We start from the raw sequence: 18073 nt of genomic DNA on the forward strand, positions 1-18073 counted from the left end.
AAGAAACATTTAAGTTTAAATTTAACAAATAAAGATGAAATTATTTCTGGACAGTTTAACAGTATTACGACACTTGACATTTTTAAGCCAGGGACAGAAAACAAGCTAAACATAATATTGCTGAATAATATACCATATCTACAATATACCAAAACATTTATGAACAATGAGGGGTTATGATTGTTTTACTTTAGTCCTGGGCTTGTCTTGGTGTTGAACATTGAAGGTCTTGGTCTTGTCTGGGTCTTGGTTGGTATGGGTTTTGACAACTTGACTTACAAAATGTTGTAAGTTCTTGATTTTTCTTACAGAGAAAATAAATGTGTGTAAATGTTTGACCTTAAATGTACGTGAAAAAAGGGGTTGAATACTAAACTGATATTTTACAACTGGGATTGCACTTATTGTTTTGTTATTGTTTCTCTTCAAAGAAAAAAACCCCAGAGTTATCTAGAAAGAGTTTATTTGTCCTTCCAATGAACTCACTCACTTATTTCTTGCCCTAACCATGTACATGAACATATATATTTATTGTAAAGTTGTTTAGAAATAAACATTTATGGCTGATCACATTCATCATAAAATGGACCGGGCCAAACTCTCTCTCTCTCTCTCTCTCTCGCTCGCTCACACACACTTTTTCACACACACATACACATGACATATCTTTTCTACAAACATCCTGATATTTACATGCAGAAAATTCTACAACATTCCTCAACTACACAACTAATCGACCTAAAACCTTCAGCTAACACATCACACTGTATTGGCTTAAGTCAAAGTATAAAACAAAAACATTATCTCCCTCACACACACAGTGGAGCTGATGAGGCAGCTCCGAGATCAAAGGTTACCTGGGTCAAACGTTATCCTCCTTGCAAATAAGACTAAACATACAATAGCACACATGGCAAAAGGATCAGAGTCCCCACCAATGCCTCTCCATCAATGCCTAAAGAAATAGGCAAAACAATGAAGCCTCAGTGACACTGTCGGTTACTTGTTTGCCTGCCTTGACTCCCTCCCCCACTGGCCATGGGCAAATGCACATACTGTCTACTGATCACACTCAATATTGTATGTACTTAATACTAACCAAACGTCAGTGAGAACTTAAAGAAATGTACAGTGCAGAATAAAAAAGTTTAAAATGGAAGCACATCATGTTTAAAGGGGTCAACAACAATGCCCCAAGTCTTTGAAACCAAGTTGTATTCTGTGGAATAAATCATTGCGATATATATCAAATTTGAAGCTGTACCCAGAATTCCTAAGTACAGAAACATGTTCGAAAATGTGTGGCAGTACGAGCTTCCCCCCAAAGCCTCTCTCTCACAGTGACCCGCTCAATGCACAGCGTCTGTGCTGCAGTTCTGTTTTCTGCCAGCAGAGGGAGACAGTTTCAGAAACAAATTTGTAGTGATATATTCCCCAAAACACAGGACGGCGTCTCAAGAAGTTCAGCTATCTGGAGCGTCTGCTTCGTCCTCCTACCCAGTCCTAAACAAAAAGAAACATACAGACAATAAAAAGCAGCCCCTGAAAAGCCCCTGTTACACTAGTTAGTGTTTTCTCTACTCTAAAACATTAATGTTTAAGGTGTATTAAATGTCACCAAGTCTAATCAGATGTGTTTAGAACAGTACATTAGCAGTACACTTTATTATTTGGTTTTTGTGGTACTACACTGACCAGGATAAAGTAAAATAAAATAAATAATTAGTACCTGCCTGGTAAGACATTGTGTAAATATCTCAGGTCACACGAAGATTTTAAATTAAATGGAATGGCCATATTGTGAGGTATTTGAAGTGAGGCAAAATACAGTAAGTATGTAAGCACTTTTGGTTATTTAATATACTGTACATCCTGTGCATATATTCAATTCAAATGTACACACGTCCTAATTACATACATTAACATTGTACGCACATATAAGTTTGAAAAACATAACTGACTGGGGAAAAGTATGAAGTACAGATTCAACAGCCTACATTACTGTACAGCTTTGAGACACTTTGACAGAAAAAGCTAGTGCTTTTAGAAAACATTAACAATATAGCTGACCATAAAAGTAAGTAATGTGAACACCCCAGCCTGCATCTTCAGAAACAAGTCTTAGGTTATTTTGACTGTATGTCTGAGGTTGTTCTGTTCAATTATCCATCTTCTCCAAATGTAATTGCTAGGTCAGGAAGATTAAAATCATTGATTCGTTTGTGTTTTCTTGATGTGTTATGTCTAATTTTTTATGTGAAAGCAGTAGCCAATGGATTAAAGCAGGTGATGATCAACACACCTGTGAGATATTGCACAAGTCAGCAAACATATTTTAAGATAAACAGACTAAAGGTGAAAATTAATGCTATATGCCTACAAATTACACATCCTACATAAATACATATCAGATTTTGGTCATTTATATTTTATTTTGCCAAATACTGATGGCAAGCCTTATACTGTTATATTGCTTATATTTTAATATTTAGACCTAAATCTGTCAAGATATCTTATTCAGCATTATGATTACTTCACCTACGTGTAGAGAGGCTCCAGCTGTAGGTGGGGACTCTTCTGTGGAGGCTGGTAACCATATGAGTCAAATCCACCAATGAAATCAACTGTAACATAAATGAAGCAAACAAAACAAAAAAAACAATATAATGTAAGGCGCTACAGTGAACTATATCTTAAGTAATAACACCTATAGTTAAATATAGATAAACTGCAAACTGTTAAAGTCACAACTTCCCATACACTTGTAAGGTACATGTATGTCAGGGCTGTTCCCCAAAATCTTATAAATTTGCATTTTTTATTACGTTTACTGGTGGTTTTCTAAAAAGATGAAATTACCTTTGTAGAAAATATGCACACAGCATACCTAATATTTATAATACATGTCCCTAGATATATTTTGTCCTCAATCACACATATTTAACTTTACAGAACAGTTTATAAACCTATTTAGAGCTAATGTCAGGACTTTTTGTAGGACCATTTTAATAGTATAATTTTACCCTGAATTAAGCCTTAAAAACTAGTTTGGGCACATGTCTTGGGTTGTTGTCCTGTTAAAACAACCAGTTGATGATGGAGGCCTTCTTGCATTACAGCCTTTAAGCTTTTGGCAATGTTAAGCTTTTTGACTGTGGCCAATGACAACCATATTCAAGAAGCTTCTACTTCATGGCAGACCTAATCTTGGAAGTTCCTGAATTACATCTAACTATCCAGACAAGTTTCCTCTCAAAGGGTGACAGTTTGGATTTTCAGTTCTGTGCTATCCCTGTTCTATCCACTTTCTTTCTTGAGAGCTGTGGGGGGTTTTGTGTCTTTTGTTTCTTTGTTTTTGTTATTTTGACTACTGCTTTATTGTATTTCTCTCTTTTTTGTTTTAGTATTGTTCTACCTTGGTTAAGCATATTGCACTTGGATTCAGTTTCAATTCTGGCAGGTGTGGGGCTACATCTCAGAGACAATTGTTTGAATAGAGGATTTGGGGAACAGATGCTGTGTGAAAATGACTCAATGTAAAATGACTGGCCTAATCCACTTTCTGACATCTGTGTGAGTTTTATAGCCTTTCCTACTGTAATGCTTATAGCTCAGTCTAATAAGTGCACAAAGTTAAATAACATAAAACCTTCCACTCCACCAAATTAATCATTTAAATTGCTCTATGTAAAACATTTACTTATATTTTTCTCAAAAAAGCTGAAATACCTTCAAATTTATAGAAGTTATTTGGGCAAATGTGTTCCAGTCATAGTAAGAAAAGAACAGAAGCAGAAATCATTCATATTTCCAGAATGTTATGACATAAATGTCTCTTATAAGTGAATGTCATCTATAACATAGTAATATTCTATAGCTCCAGTACAGCAAAAACATGCAACACTTACAGCTGTCCTCATCATCCAGTAGGACTTTGCTAACATAGCAGGCATAAACGAAGCCGAAAAGCTGGGAAAAGAGAATAGAATGTAAAACAGTTGTGTTTAAATACAATTTGTTAGTTATGCATGTGCAAATCTTTACAGCTACCATGACTGTTTAATTTAAATACAAAATGTGACTGTTTTGAGACTCTACAGGGTGTGTTAGAACAGCCTTTCTCAACCGGGGTCTGGCTTCGTCAGGGGTGCCGTCAAAAATATTCTCACGTTACTGATATTATGAAATAAATTTAAAATAAAATAATAAAATACAAAAAAGTCAACTTATCATGAAAATTTATTCCATTAGCCACCTCAAACATCAAAATTTGTCTCACACGCCCCTTTCCCCATGCTACAACGTCAATGCGGGTTGCGTGCGTTGCCTATAGTGATGGCTCGTTCGCGCATGATCCGATTCTATTGAACGGCTCTTTAAAATGAACAAAAGGAACCGAGTCACGCCTCTGGGAGCCGTTATAATATATATTTATATTTCTGTGCTGTTCTTATTGGCTGTAATTCATCCATTCCGCTTTCATCAGTAGAGGGAATTAATCAGTCATAATAAATAAGAGCTGTTTATTGTCTAAATTCAAATCACTTTCAGTATCGCGGGGAGAGCAAGCGACACACACACACACACACACACACACACAGAGAGAGAGAGAGAGAGAGAGAGAGCTCATTACCTCATTAATGTAAATATTATAATTTTTATTGTTATTATATTGCACTGTTTTTATTAATATTTTATTATTTTTGCACATGTAACTGTTTTGTATATATTTGTTCTTTTTTATTGTTATTTTTATTATTTCTCTGTGTAACTTGCTTTGGCAATACGAATGTCCTTATTTGTCATGCCAATAAAGCTTCTTTTGAGTTTGAGAGCCGTAACCGAGCTACAGAGAGAACATGCAGACAATGAGCAGTGCTAGTGGTATAATGACAAATAATTGAGAAATAAACTATAAACTTCTTTAATGATGTTAAATCTGATTGGTTCATGGCGCGTACGTTTTAAAGCAGAAACAAACACAGGCACATCTCTGCACAAGAGAGGATTTTTGTAAAACTTAATGCAATACAACCACAGTACGTCTCTTCCCTGTAGTGTTTTTGTGTGTTAGCAGTCCGAGGGATGCAGAGTGTAAGTTTTTTAATACATTTTAGACTGGGGTGACTCGAGATTTTGAATACTTTTAATGGGGTGCCGTGACTGAAAAAGGTTGAGAAACACCGTGTTAGAAAGTGTAAAAGCTCTAAATGGTGCCGAGACGGAACACTTACTGCGAGGAACACTTGCAGAGCAGAACTGACCACCTCTATATATTGATAGTCCAGTAGGCAGCCGCTGACCGTGATCACATGATGGTCTTGAGGAGCCAATGGGGAGTCAGGAACGGTTGTAACTAAGCAACCAGGCCCATTTTCCATCCACCAGGAGCGATGTAAAGAGGTGTTAAATGTCATCAGAAAATCTCTATCCTGAAATATAGAGAAATGCTTAGATCCCTACATCTGAACATACTTTAATACCTACATTTTTACCGCATACAGTTAAAGAAATAAAAATGTCACAGAGAAACAAAGAATAAAAAATTATTTGGTATAATTTAAAATGCAATCAGTCATTTAACTTTTGGTTTTGTTAAGTGAGAGATTTTATCTTAGTTTTTTTTTTTCTGTTATCTTTAATAAGAATGTGTTTTGAAAATTAAATTTTACAGAGTACAGACTTGGGTGGAAATTTTATAGTCAAAGTTTCATTGTGAACGGTCACTGATTCTTTTCTTAATGACTTATCCTTCATTTATAACAAACCAGTGTAAATAAGTGTCACACATTTTTTAAACACTTGAAATGAGATCCTAAACTGACACATGCAACTACTTGTCTGATTTTGATTTCATAACAGTGAGCACTATATACAAACCCTTTCCAGAAATGCTGGGACGTTTGTAAAACTCAGTAAAAATAAAAATAAATCTGTGACTTGTTCTTTCTCTTGAATTGTAAAAGCTGAAACAAAAGATTTCCAATGTTTTTACTAATTAACCTAATTGTACTTTGTAGATATAAACTAATTTAGAATTTGTTGCCTGCACTCCAGAAGGTTGGGACGGAGGCGTGTTTAGCACTGTGTTCCATCACCTTTCTTATTAATGAGACTTTTTAATGGTTTGGTAACAATATTTGTTGCAGTTTTGCAAATAAGATTTTTGTTCATTCTTGCAGGATACTTGACTTCAGCTGCTCAGCAGTCCATAGTCACTGTTTTCTGATTCCCTTCTTCTTGCTGCACCATACATTTTCAATAGAAGACAGATCTGGACTGCAGACAGGCCAGTCAAGCACACACATTCTGTGTCTATGGTTTTAGGGCATACAAAATGATTGCTAAAATAATCATGAACTTCCCGGAAAGAAATGCACCTTGATGACTGTATGACTCTCTCTAAAATCCCAATATATGCCACCAGTTGGCACTTAACCATGCACATTTTAAGCTATAGACTTCTAATGTGTATTGTTTTGACTTATAATGTGTAAGCAAATTGGGGATGCTCATACGCTCGAAACTTGTCTTATAATCACTGCATCCACAGATGCCAGCAATGATAATTTCATTCTATTTATGTTTGTAAAGTTTCATTTACAGCAGGAACAAACACATATAGTGAATTACACTTTTAAAACTGTAAGTCCTTAACCTGGCTTTAAAATGCTAGGCACCTGTGGTTGAGCAACACAGCAATTTATCATTTATTCAATTTATGTTGTACTAATTGCTGAAGTACTTTTTCAAAGTGGCAAATCTCGACCAATTCTTGCTCATAAATGACTGAGCCTTAAATCACCTGTTACCTGTTTATATGTGGAAAGCCAGACATTTCTGTCCTACATTGCCCCTTTTTGGAAAATATTGCAGGCATCAATTAGGAATTAGCATATTTACTAATAGCAGTACTGCATTCTGGTTTTATTGCGCCTGTTTCAATCAATTTGGTAAATATAAGGCAATCATAAAATATGTTCTAATTTGTATTGTTTTAGATAGGTGAAGTTTGCACATAGCTAAAAGGAAACAAAGTTTTCAGAGACCTTGCAATCATGTGTACCATTTATGTATCATGATACATAATACAAAATTTTACAGCCCGAATGAGTTATGTTGGTCAGATGATGAAGTTCTGTGCAAATCCCTGTTAAAATATTACTTCTAAATGTTATTTCTAATGGGGTTTTGTCATTTAGGAAATTGTTATTCACTTGTTTATTCATGAATCTATTCATTGTCTGTTTTACTACCACTTTATCCTGGTCGCCATGATTCCCTGGACAGGTCGGCAGTCCAGCACAGGATAGACACACACACATTTAGGGCAAATTTTAGTAGTTCCAGTTGGTCTGACGACATGTCTTTGGACTTGTGCAAGGCAGGCCTGTCTTGCTGTGAAGCAACAGCACTACCGTAAGCAATTTTAACTAGTTAAAAAGCTTTTGTTTTATGTCCAGGGGCTAAAATACAAAGCACTTTTGAGACCTTTAAACAAATACATATCTTGGCTCACTTGGCTGTGTTTTATGGCAGAACTAATACTGTAAAAATATACTGAGCCAAATATTCTGTTCTTACTTACCTGAGAGAGGTGGCCCACCCCAAGGTAGAAACAAATGATAAATGAGTTCCAGCCAACCCAGACCACCAGCCACACTGCATACTAAACATACACAGACAATCACATTAATGGAGCTAATATATACCTATAAGTGTTAGGTATGCAAGCATGAGCCATGAGCACTCACCAGTATAAGATATCGAGAGCGGGCCTGCACCGTCCCAAATACTGCCAAAATAACAGCCAGGATGTGGAGAAAGTTGGCCAAGATTGGAGCCCATTGATAGCCCAGAAAATCAAAGACCTGCCTCTGCAGAACTGCCAGCTACAAAAACACACAAACACATACATAATGTTAATGTGCTCTAATCACTGATCAAAAAGGATTAGACTCAAGCATACATTAATGCACTGTAGAATATGTATTTTTATACAACACTAAACAGGAAATAGTTCTGAATTCTTATGGTGATTAAGACATAAGAAGACAAGTCCTGGTTCTGATTACACATATGCATTAAAAATGTAGCATAGCGCTGTGCAAAAGCTGTGGAGCAGAACATCTGCCAATGAATAATTGAACAGTCTGACATTCTAGCCTCTCATTTGTAAATACTCTGGATTGTTCAAACTTAAAATAGATCAGCTATATGGCCAAGTTTTGTTTTTTTGTTGTCACTCACATGCACAGACAGTTCATTCTCTCTCTATCCAGGCTTTATAATGAACTGAGCACTGGCAGTTTTATTACTTTTTTAACACCATACATTCAGTTGCCTGTGTTGTTTAAAATTTAAACAAAGCACAGAGCTCTGAATGACACAACAGAGGGGCAAAAGTGATGGAGTTGGGAAAATGTACCAGTTTCAACTACCAGTGCAAGCCCTTAATCCACAGTAGACAGAAGTTGACATACAAAGTAAGTAAAAGTCAAAATTGCCACTAAAATTGAATTAAAGTGTTGTGAAGTCATGATGTATGAGGTTATGTCTCACAGAACACAGCAAGAAATTGTGGCCTGTTATCTATTTATACTTACCATAACCAATTGGGTATGTGTGGATTGCTTATCCAAAATGAGCCGTACAAAGCCAATAAAACACATTCAATGCATAGGCCCTTCACACACACACACACACACACACACACACACACACACACACACACACAAATGCATAAGCAATCCCATGGCACTCTGCTGCAACTGTTTCCATGGCAACTGCCTGGAGCACCAGCCCACAGCCCTATGAGAAAAAAAGACCCTACCTCAGGAGATCCCTCCTCCACACCCGCAGTGTATTAGTGCATGTCTAAGTCCACAGTCTGTCCACAGTCTGTTTCTGTCAGTTACACCAACAGTTTATTGTACCAATTAAGATTTATACCGATTTTTTTTAACCCCAATTTCTAAGCAATGTAGATCATTTACCCAATTTTGACCTGCTTTCTGAGTGTACCCATTACAAGACAGACACCAATCCAAGAGAATAGGGGCCAGCATGTGCTTCCCTTTAGACACATGTCATTGGCCAGGTCAACACACTTGTAGCTGGTAGTTTCCCACCAAATTCAAAATGTACAATCTTACAGACCGGGACAAGCCACCATTACTTGATTCATAGAGGAGACAGGCATGTTGTTCGTTTTACCCAGAGAGCAGAATCAATCAGCTCCCAGCCATAGACAATAGGGCAAATGCTTATCCTGTTTGGTCATTCAGGAGCTGACTATAAACAATTTAAAATACACCTAGATGTTGGATCTTTAATTTTTTGTGTGCATGGATCTTTCACTTTCTATATATATCAAGCAACTTTTAAGTGTTCTAAATATAAAGCTGCTTTAAGCTACAGGAAAATGTTTGTCTTGCTATCAATTAAATGACATTTACTAAACACTTAAATATTTATACAGTGGGGTCAAAAAGTATTTAGTCAGCCACTGATTGTGCAAGTTCTCCTACTTAGAAAGATGAGAGAGGTCTGTAATTTTCATCATAGGTACAGTTCAACTATGAGAGACAAAATGAGAAAAACAAATCCAGGAAATCACATTGTAGGATTTTTAAAGAATTTATTTGTAAATTATGGTGGAAAATAAGTATTTGGTCAATAACAAAAGTTCAACTCAATACTTTGTTGGCAATGACAGAGGTCAAATGTTTCCTGTAAGTCTTCACCAGGTTTGCACACACTGTAGCTGGTATTTTGGCCCATTCCTCCATGCAGATCTCCTCTAGAGCAGTGATGTTTTGGGGCTGTCGCTGGGCAACACGGACTCCACAAATTTTCTATGGGGTTGAGGTCTGGAGACTGGCTAGGCCACTCCAGGACCTTGAAATGCTTTTTATGGAGCCACTCCTTCGTTGCCCGAGCGGTGTGTTTGGGATTATTGTTATGCTGGAAGACCCAGCCACGTTCCATCTTCAGTGCTCTCACTGATGGAAGGAGGTTTTGGCTTAAAATCTCACGATACATGGCCCCGTTCATTCTTCCCTTAACACGGATCAGTCGTCCTGTCCCCTTTGCAGAAAAACAGCCCAAAGCATGATGTTTCCACCCCCATGCTTCACAGTAGGTATGGTGTTCTTGGGTTTTTCTTCTTCCTCCAAACACGACGAGTTGAGTTTTTACCAAAAAGTTCCATTTTGGTTTCATCTGACCACATGATATTCTCCCAATCCTCTCCTGGATCATCCATATGCTCTCTGGCAAACTTCAGACGGGCCTGGACATGTACTGGCTTAAGCAGGGGGACACGCCTGGCACTGCAGGATTTGAGTCCCTCTCGGTGTAGTGTGTTACTGATGGTAGCCTTTGTTACTTTGGTCCCAGCTCTCTGCAGGTCATTCATCAGGTCCCTCTGTGTAGTTCTGGGATTTTTGCTCACCGTTCTCATGATCATTTTGACCGCAAGGGATGAGATCTTGACCCCAAGGGAGATTATCAATGGTCTTGTATGTCTTCCATTTTCTTACAATTGCTCCCACAGTTGATTTATTCACACCAACCTGCTTGCCTATTGTAGATTCACTCTTCCCAGCCTGGTGCAGGTCTACAATTTTCTTCCTGGTGTCCTTCGACAGCTCTTTGGTCTTGGCCATGGTTGAGTTTGGAGTCTGACTGTTTGAGGCTGTGGACAGGTGTCTTTTATACAGATAACGAGGTCAAACAGGTGCCATTAATACAGGTAACGAGTGGAGGACAGAAGAGCTTCTTAAAGAAGAAGTTACAGGTCTGTGAGAGCCAGAAATCTTGCTTGTTTGTTATTGACCAAATACTTATTTTCCACCATAATTTACAAAACAATTCTTTAAAAATCCTACAATGTGATTTCCTGGATTTTTTTTTTCTCATTTTGTCTCTCATAGTTGAAGTGTACCTATGATGAAAATTACAGACCTCTCTCATCTTTCTAAGTAGGAGAACTTGCACAATCAGTGGCTGACTAAATACTTTTTGACCCCACTGTAGTTTCCTTTTTCTGTTTAAGATAAAATTGGCATTTCCATCCTAGTCCTACAAACTCCCTGCAATGCCATGGTATAGAATCCCTGGTGCAGAAAATCAGCACACTTCTGACATCCCACAATGCACTACAGTAGGTTAGTCTACAGACAATATAGCCTAAGGGATGCAGAGCACCCATAATAATCTTCACAGTTAGAGAGTAGGGCAAAATAGGGAGTACGACGCTATTTCAGGACACATTTACTAAACACACAGATCTGGGGCATCGTGTTTCAAAAGAAGTCAGAAAGCAAGAATCCATTAGTCAGTACAAAACTGAACTAGGACAGGTACTTTTAGAAAAATTCACAAAGTCTGCTTTTCTTCTTGTATACTTAGCTCATACTTACAACATAGTTACAACACACATTAATTACATATATTATTCCTACTCATGATTGTGCTGGACAGTAATCCAATTAATATAACAGTATAGGGGCCAATGTTAGCCTAAAGCCCTTTACACCAGTCCAGGACTGGTATAGGCTCAGATTTTCCAATCCCATTTAATAATGTATTTTATGATGTGGAGGCAGATTGTACATCTATACAATTGTAACCACCATTGATATGACAATTAGATCACAAGATCATGAGTATGTACATTCAGAAATAAAGGCATAATCATTTGATTGACTACATACTCAGGAGAGGATGTTGATTAAACAGTGGTAGTTGTATGATATAGTGGTTAGAACTAATTGAACCCATTAACCACACTTACACAGTGATAAAATACGCTAGCCCACTACTGCTGATCCAGGATCCAGGATTCAAATGTCAGCTGTTCTATCGGCCTGTCAGACAGCTGCATGAACTTGATTTGGTATTGTCCGAGGAGGGGGGTGGCCAAAACAACCTAGTCATTAGGAGTGCACTTTTCAGCACAATCTCAATGCCAGTCCCAAGCCCAGATAGAAATAGGAGGGTTGAGTTAGGAAGGGCGTCCAGCATAAAAACTGTGCCAAGATCTGATGTGGCAACTCGTATATATGGAACCAGCCGAAAGACAAAATAACAAGTATTTATTAACTAAAATGTATTAATTATTTATTATTTATTGACTTTCCTATTTTTATACAATTTTATGATTGAGTTACTTGTGTATTTTGAAATTGTTGTTTCATCCACCAACTCTTAGTTTTAGGCGATAAAGCACTAACCTGACATTTTATTGTAAACTGTTTTTAGACAATTTTGGGTTTATTGTCCTCAATAATGACATGTTTCCAGCTGTCCAAACCATGATGCACACTCCAACATTTATTACAGTTACGATTTTGGTGTGAACCATGTGGGAATATCGGGATATCAGATTAGTCCTTAAGATATAACTAGGAATACACCAGAATGCCTTCTGTTTCTACATGATGGGTTCCGTTTTGACTCTGATCCACTATCATGGTATGAATAAGAGTGGTGTGATTGAAACCACAGTGCCTGTCAACACAGAACTCAAACCATCTGAATCATTACATAGTTGGATAGATGGATAGAAGGGTGGATGGATGGATGGATGAATGGAGGGATGGATGGATAGATCAGCTTAGTGAATATAGACATGTCAATGTCAAATCAGTGTAAAGTTAGAAGTGTAACAAGATGCATATTAACATTTATGTTTTTTTTCTATAAAAGGGTCCATGTTAAAGTTAAACCCTGAAGATGCTACCTGTTAACATAGAACAGAACACATATGTTAAAAGTGTGCTGTTCTAATACAGATGAGCACAATTGTGTGTATGGGTGTTTACATCATGGAGTCATCATGGCATGTACAGCTGTGTTGGAACTATTTAGGTATCTCAGCTACTTGGTTGGTGCCTCTAAGTTTTCAGCATGCACTAATAACCTAGCATCACATTAATCCTACAGTGTTGTCAATACATTTAGCCAGTTTTTCTCCTTTCGCAAAGAGAATCACATTCAGTTATGTGTATTCTCACTCTCACATCAGTTGAACACTGAGGGACAATAAAATGTAAATCTGCACATTATCACCTACCGCCATACCTTATTTATGTACACACCTACTCTGGAAACAGTGGGCGTAGGGCAGGAATACACTCTAAACAGGGCACCAATCCATCGCAGGGCAACACATACTAATATATTCACACCAAAGGTCAATTAAACACAGCTAATTAAAATTATAATGTTTTGAGAACTGGAAGACTGGAGAATAGGATGTAACTCACACTGACGTGGGAAAAACATGCCAAACTCCTTCCAGACAATGATAAGAGGTGAGGATTAAACCCACTTCCTCAGAACGCAAGATGCTGTGTGCCACCAAGTTTAACTTAAATGTATACTATGGGCCACTTAATTTCCAGCAAGGCAACCACAGACTGGGGGAATAAGTATACCCTGCCAGGCATGCACACACATACACACACAGTAAATGCAGTGTCTTATTGTGGACCTGTCAATTTCCAGCAAGACAATCCTAACCGGGGGAAATGACCCCCACATGCGCACATACACACTCACTGTAATGTCTTATTGTGGACCTGTCAATTTCCAGCAAGGCAATCCTGAACAGGAGGAATTACCTACACCCCCATGCGTGAATAGTGCATCATAGTGTGGAACTGCCAATTTCCTACAAGGCAAAGCTGGACGGGAGATCATCTACACCCCCATGCTCACACACACACGTCCATTGTTGTGTACTACAGTGTGGACATGTCAATTTCCAGCAAGACTACTGTGGACAGGGGCATCACCCAAACAATCCCATGCTCACAAACGCAAACACTTTGCACACACGCTTTTAGGGTTCAGTTTACTTTGGTTTTACTGAAACACACAGTACGGTGCGCTCTGTACAGTAAGATCACCTACCAGCTGCAGCGAGCAGATGACCACCAGTGTGCACCTCCCGTCGCAGCAGCCCATGCTCTTCCTCTTCAGGCAGGGCTTGGGCCCCGCGAGGCGGCGTGTGAAGGCGGCCTCTCTGTTCAGCTCCAGCGTGGCTCCGCGTGTCAGCGCTTTACAGAGTTCTTTCAAACGCAGCCGGTCAGCGAACCCACCGGGCCTCAGCCGCGGTTCCGTGCCTCGATCCCTCTGCTGATCATAACCGCACTTTTGCCGGCTTACTTTGTCCTCATCAGGATCCGACCGCAACCGACCACGCCTTCATTCCGCGCACAGCCAGAAAGCACAAAGAGCGAAGAGAGACACAGAGAAAAGAGAGAGAGAGAGAAGGAGAAAGCGGAGACATGTTTAACTAACACTAATGAACATCATATGATCAGCAATAAACCGCAGCGTTTATGAGAAAATAGCGCTAATTTAATCTGCGGATGGATAAAGCGCACCTTTGTCACTTACCGAGTCTCGTGCCCAGCGTCCGCTACTCACAAAGCGAACCTGGTCAATTTTAGTCGCTCGGATTGAGATTTAAATGAGCAGCATCCCTTCGTCCCGTCCAGCTCTTTGTCAACACCGACAGAAAGGAATTGTGGGTGGATACCAAACCCTCGTGTAAGTTCGCAGGCGGAGGGGGTGACCGCACGGGGGAGTGCGCCTGCTTTTCCTTCTGCCATGCCAGCCAAGCGAACACAAAGAAAATGAAAAGAGCATGGCTCAGTCTCAAATGGCTTTCTATCCTTCTCTAAACGCGTTCTTACAGTGGCAGCTACACCCAAATATTGTGCACTGTGGCTGAGCGAAAGGGTTAAATTATTATTTTTTTTATGTAGAGAATTGCATTTGGCTCTCAGGTGTGGCACAACATTAAGGTCAACAAAACAGTCCCAATCTTTAGATGCACAGAATTTTTTGAATTTGAGGACAAGTTGGAACACAGTTTCTATCTGACCTGCATTTAAACGTATTATAGTAAAATTAGAGTTCTAAACATCAAAGATACTGGAATTGTATAGAGCTTTGCCGTAAAAGCTCTGGATTTTCAACTTAATTTTCCATTTATTTTTGGCTAAGACATTTTAAACCTTTAATAAAGACCTAAACCAGACAGAAGAGGAATTAACAATGCCATGCTCTGGTAGACTGGTGGGATCTAAGGCATGGCAACATGAGTGGGAGGGATAGCGTTTGTGTAATACTGATCAATCATCAATACGTGTGAGCCCAAGCTCAACTATACTCTTGTTCACCTACCATATGTCATTGCAAAGGGCACAGCTTATAAAACAGCTGTCAGCTTTGTGTCTTGGAGAAAGTCAGTGCTAGCAGCCATCCTTCTGGATTGGTGGCTGTTGTCTCACAGCAGAGACTCAGTGGGTGGGAATTAACTATTGCTAAATTAGCAGAGGAACATGGAGAAAACAGTTAAAAGCAAAATGAATTTGATCAGCGTTTTTCAAAGGTAACCCAGTACCATACAAATGAACTTCATCACTGAGTGTTATATTGTATTATCAATCCTTAAGAACAAAAAGAAGATAAACAGTGATGATTTTTATTCGCCTGAATACCATGCATATTCCTTCACATCTGCTTCCTTGATGGTCATATCATTACATTATTTCTCCTACCATTGCAATGCCAAATACCTTCAACTCAACTAATCCTCACATTTTCTTTCTAAAATACACACATTTTAGCAAGAGTGCCAGTGCAGATGTTTTGCCCCGTAACAGTTATTACTCTGCCCTGGACAATGTAAGGTCTACCAAAGCCTTTGAAATCCTCCCCACCCCCTCCTTTACAGCTCCCTTGAATATTAGCTCATCATTTAAAGTCAAACCTTAGCCAGACTGTGCTGCTATAAATATCTAGAGATCTGTCCTTACATCCAGATCACTGTGTGTCTGGATAAGCAGCTATTATTATCAGATAATATTGGTAAACTGACATGATTATTGAGGTTTCTTTTCTTCAACATCAAGTCTGACAGTTTCTTTCCATTAAAGCCACTTCAGGTGCGTGTATAGCCTCTCATCATCTCAGATTGGAATAATGCGACTCTTTCTAATCGGTTCTGCCCATGTGTAAAATTAGAACACAGCGGCACAACTGGTTACCTAAGTCAAGTACTTCCATATTACACTACTGCTCTACTGGCTTCTTGTAGATGCTCACATCAAACATAAAAAACTGACATCTATGAAGTCAAAAATAGAACTCCCTTATTGTCTCCCTTTTTCCAAACTGTTATATGTAATTACAGAATAAAAACATTTTAGTTTAAGGAATACAGATTTCAGAGAGTTTCTTGATTTTGAATTGTGAATAATAAATCCCACAGCAATCTAGTGTACAGATCCAGCTTTTTTTCTAACTGAAGGGGCATTGAAGAGGCTAAGAAAAGCACAGTAAAAGCATATCATAATACAAGACGGTCTGTAGTCATAGAGTCATAAGCAGTCTCCACCATGCCTTCAAAAGATAAAGTCAACAATGATAAATCCCTGACAAGTGATTGGGCTGGTTATGTGTTTTTCTAACCTCTACAAGGCCACCCCAAAAACTGAATGCGTTTGATGCAAATCTGGGTTGTGATTTCAGCAGTGCTATTGGCTGGCCAGGCTCTACACAGACATGATTGGCTATGTTTGAAGGGGGAAGGCCAAAGCCCCTTAATGGATTGGTGCTCTGTCTGGGGTATTTCTATCTTGTGTGTTGTTTACAGATAAAACCAGACTTGCCACAATCCTGACCAGAATAAAGCACTTGATGAAAATGAAATAAAATCATGAAATGTTACACCTACATGTGGTATTATAACAACTGTTGTTACACTTACATAAAATAGTATAGCAATTACTGTTTTATGGTTTATTAGAACAGTTACTGTTACACTTATTTAAGGCTTTATAACAAATACTGTTACAATTACATGGTGATATAACAATTACCATTTCTGGTGGGATAGCAGTCTATTACACTAGCTCACCACCACTAAAGTATGTGTTCGAGTTGACATGTTATTATTCAAAACAGTAAGTAAAAAAAAACATAATAAAACCATTTCTGGCATTTACATTATTTAGTAACCGCTCTTAATTGTTAAATTCAGGTATTTTAGTCATACAAATTGCTAAGAGCTAAATAAAATTGTTTCCCACTTTTTGGTGACAGTTTGGCAATGGTCCTCTTTGATTCCAGGAGAGATATGCCCCTGCTTTGATTTCTTCTAAACATGGGTGATTCTTTAATCATTTAATCAACATTTTAGTAAAATGCATTAATGCTACAAAGGCTCTGTTGGCTCTATCTGGTGACTAGGGAGGTAATTTATGTACATGTAACTTGACTTATTGACACCATAGACTGTCATGCAGGAAGTAGCCATTATACTATGTAAAATGTGGCTAAACAGAATTGCATATGGTCAGCAATAATATTCAGATAGGCTCGAACATTCAAATCATGCTCATTTGTTTTTAAAGACCCAATGTGTACCTAGAAAACACTTCCCACACCATTGCTTCATCACCAGCTTTGTCTGTTAACACAAAGCAGGTTGAGTTCATGGTTTTATGCTTTATATGCTGAATTATGACCATATTATCTGCATGATGCAGCAGAAAACAAGATTCATCACTCATTTAAATTTCCCATCAACTGTCTATTGTCTACAATGAATTGTGTAAAAAACAACCAGAAAGCATTAGTTATTAGCATGGAAATGCTTTGTTGGTAAGCAAGGTCAGAAAAGAATGGCCAGTGTGGTTCAAACTGAAGGTAATTAAACTTTTTAACTGTGGAAAGCAAAATAAAGCATCTTAGGATGCACCACACATTAGACCTTGAGGTGGATGGGTCTCAGTAGCTGAACCACACTATGTTTTACTCCTGCCAGCCAAGAGCAGGAATTTTGTTTTTAATTGGCATATTTTTTTGTAAATCAGCATGTGGTCCAAAAATGGTTGCCAACCCCATCAGTTTTGGGTGTCATAAACAAAATATATTTTTTCTTTTGGAGATATTCCACAGATGAAAGAAAGCAACTCTTGTAATTATACTAGTACATGCATTGAAAAAAGATCTGAATCTATTGCAATGCCCACAGTATTTACAACTG

General features: G+C 38.2%; 1 protein-coding gene across 2 annotated transcripts; it reads right to left on the bottom strand.

Moving 5' to 3' along the window:
* Positions 1-455: 455 nt before the first annotated feature.
* nkain1 (sodium/potassium transporting ATPase interacting 1) lies at positions 456-14186 on the bottom strand. Of its 2 annotated transcripts, none has more exons than XM_062990611.1 (7): positions 13924-14186; positions 7755-7892; positions 7589-7669; positions 5235-5432; positions 3909-3969; positions 2543-2624; positions 456-1503 (listed from the first exon to the last, which is right to left on the bottom strand). In XM_062990611.1, the coding sequence occupies exons 1-7, from the start codon at positions 13975-13977 to the stop codon at positions 1494-1496; spliced, it is 624 nt and encodes a 207-aa protein (XP_062846681.1). In that variant the 5' UTR covers positions 13978-14186; the 3' UTR covers positions 456-1493. The 2 variants fall into 2 exon arrangements, with proteins under 2 accessions (XP_062846681.1, XP_062846683.1); XM_062990613.1 differs by having other exon boundaries at positions 2539-2624.
* Positions 14187-18073: the final 3887 nt, after the last annotated feature.

Source organism: Trichomycterus rosablanca, chromosome 2 (genome assembly GCF_030014385.1).
Source record: "Trichomycterus rosablanca isolate fTriRos1 chromosome 2, fTriRos1.hap1, whole genome shotgun sequence".
Classification (NCBI taxonomy): Eukaryota; Metazoa; Chordata; class Actinopteri; order Siluriformes; family Trichomycteridae; genus Trichomycterus; species Trichomycterus rosablanca.

Bases quoted from the DNA above. Each gene is read 5' to 3' on its own strand.
- nkain1 (XM_062990611.1), bottom strand. From the start codon at position 13,977: ATGGGCTGCTGCGACGGGAGGTGCACACTGGTGGTCATCTGCTCGCTG. The intron at 7,670-7,754 runs GTGAGTGCTCAT...GTGTATGTTTAG, and splicing joins GCTCTCGATATCTTATACTG to TATGCAGTGTGGCTGGTGGT. The intron at 2,625-3,908 runs GTAAGTGTTGCA...TTTATGTTACAG, and splicing joins ACTGGATGATGAGGACAGCT to TTGATTTCATTGGTGGATTT.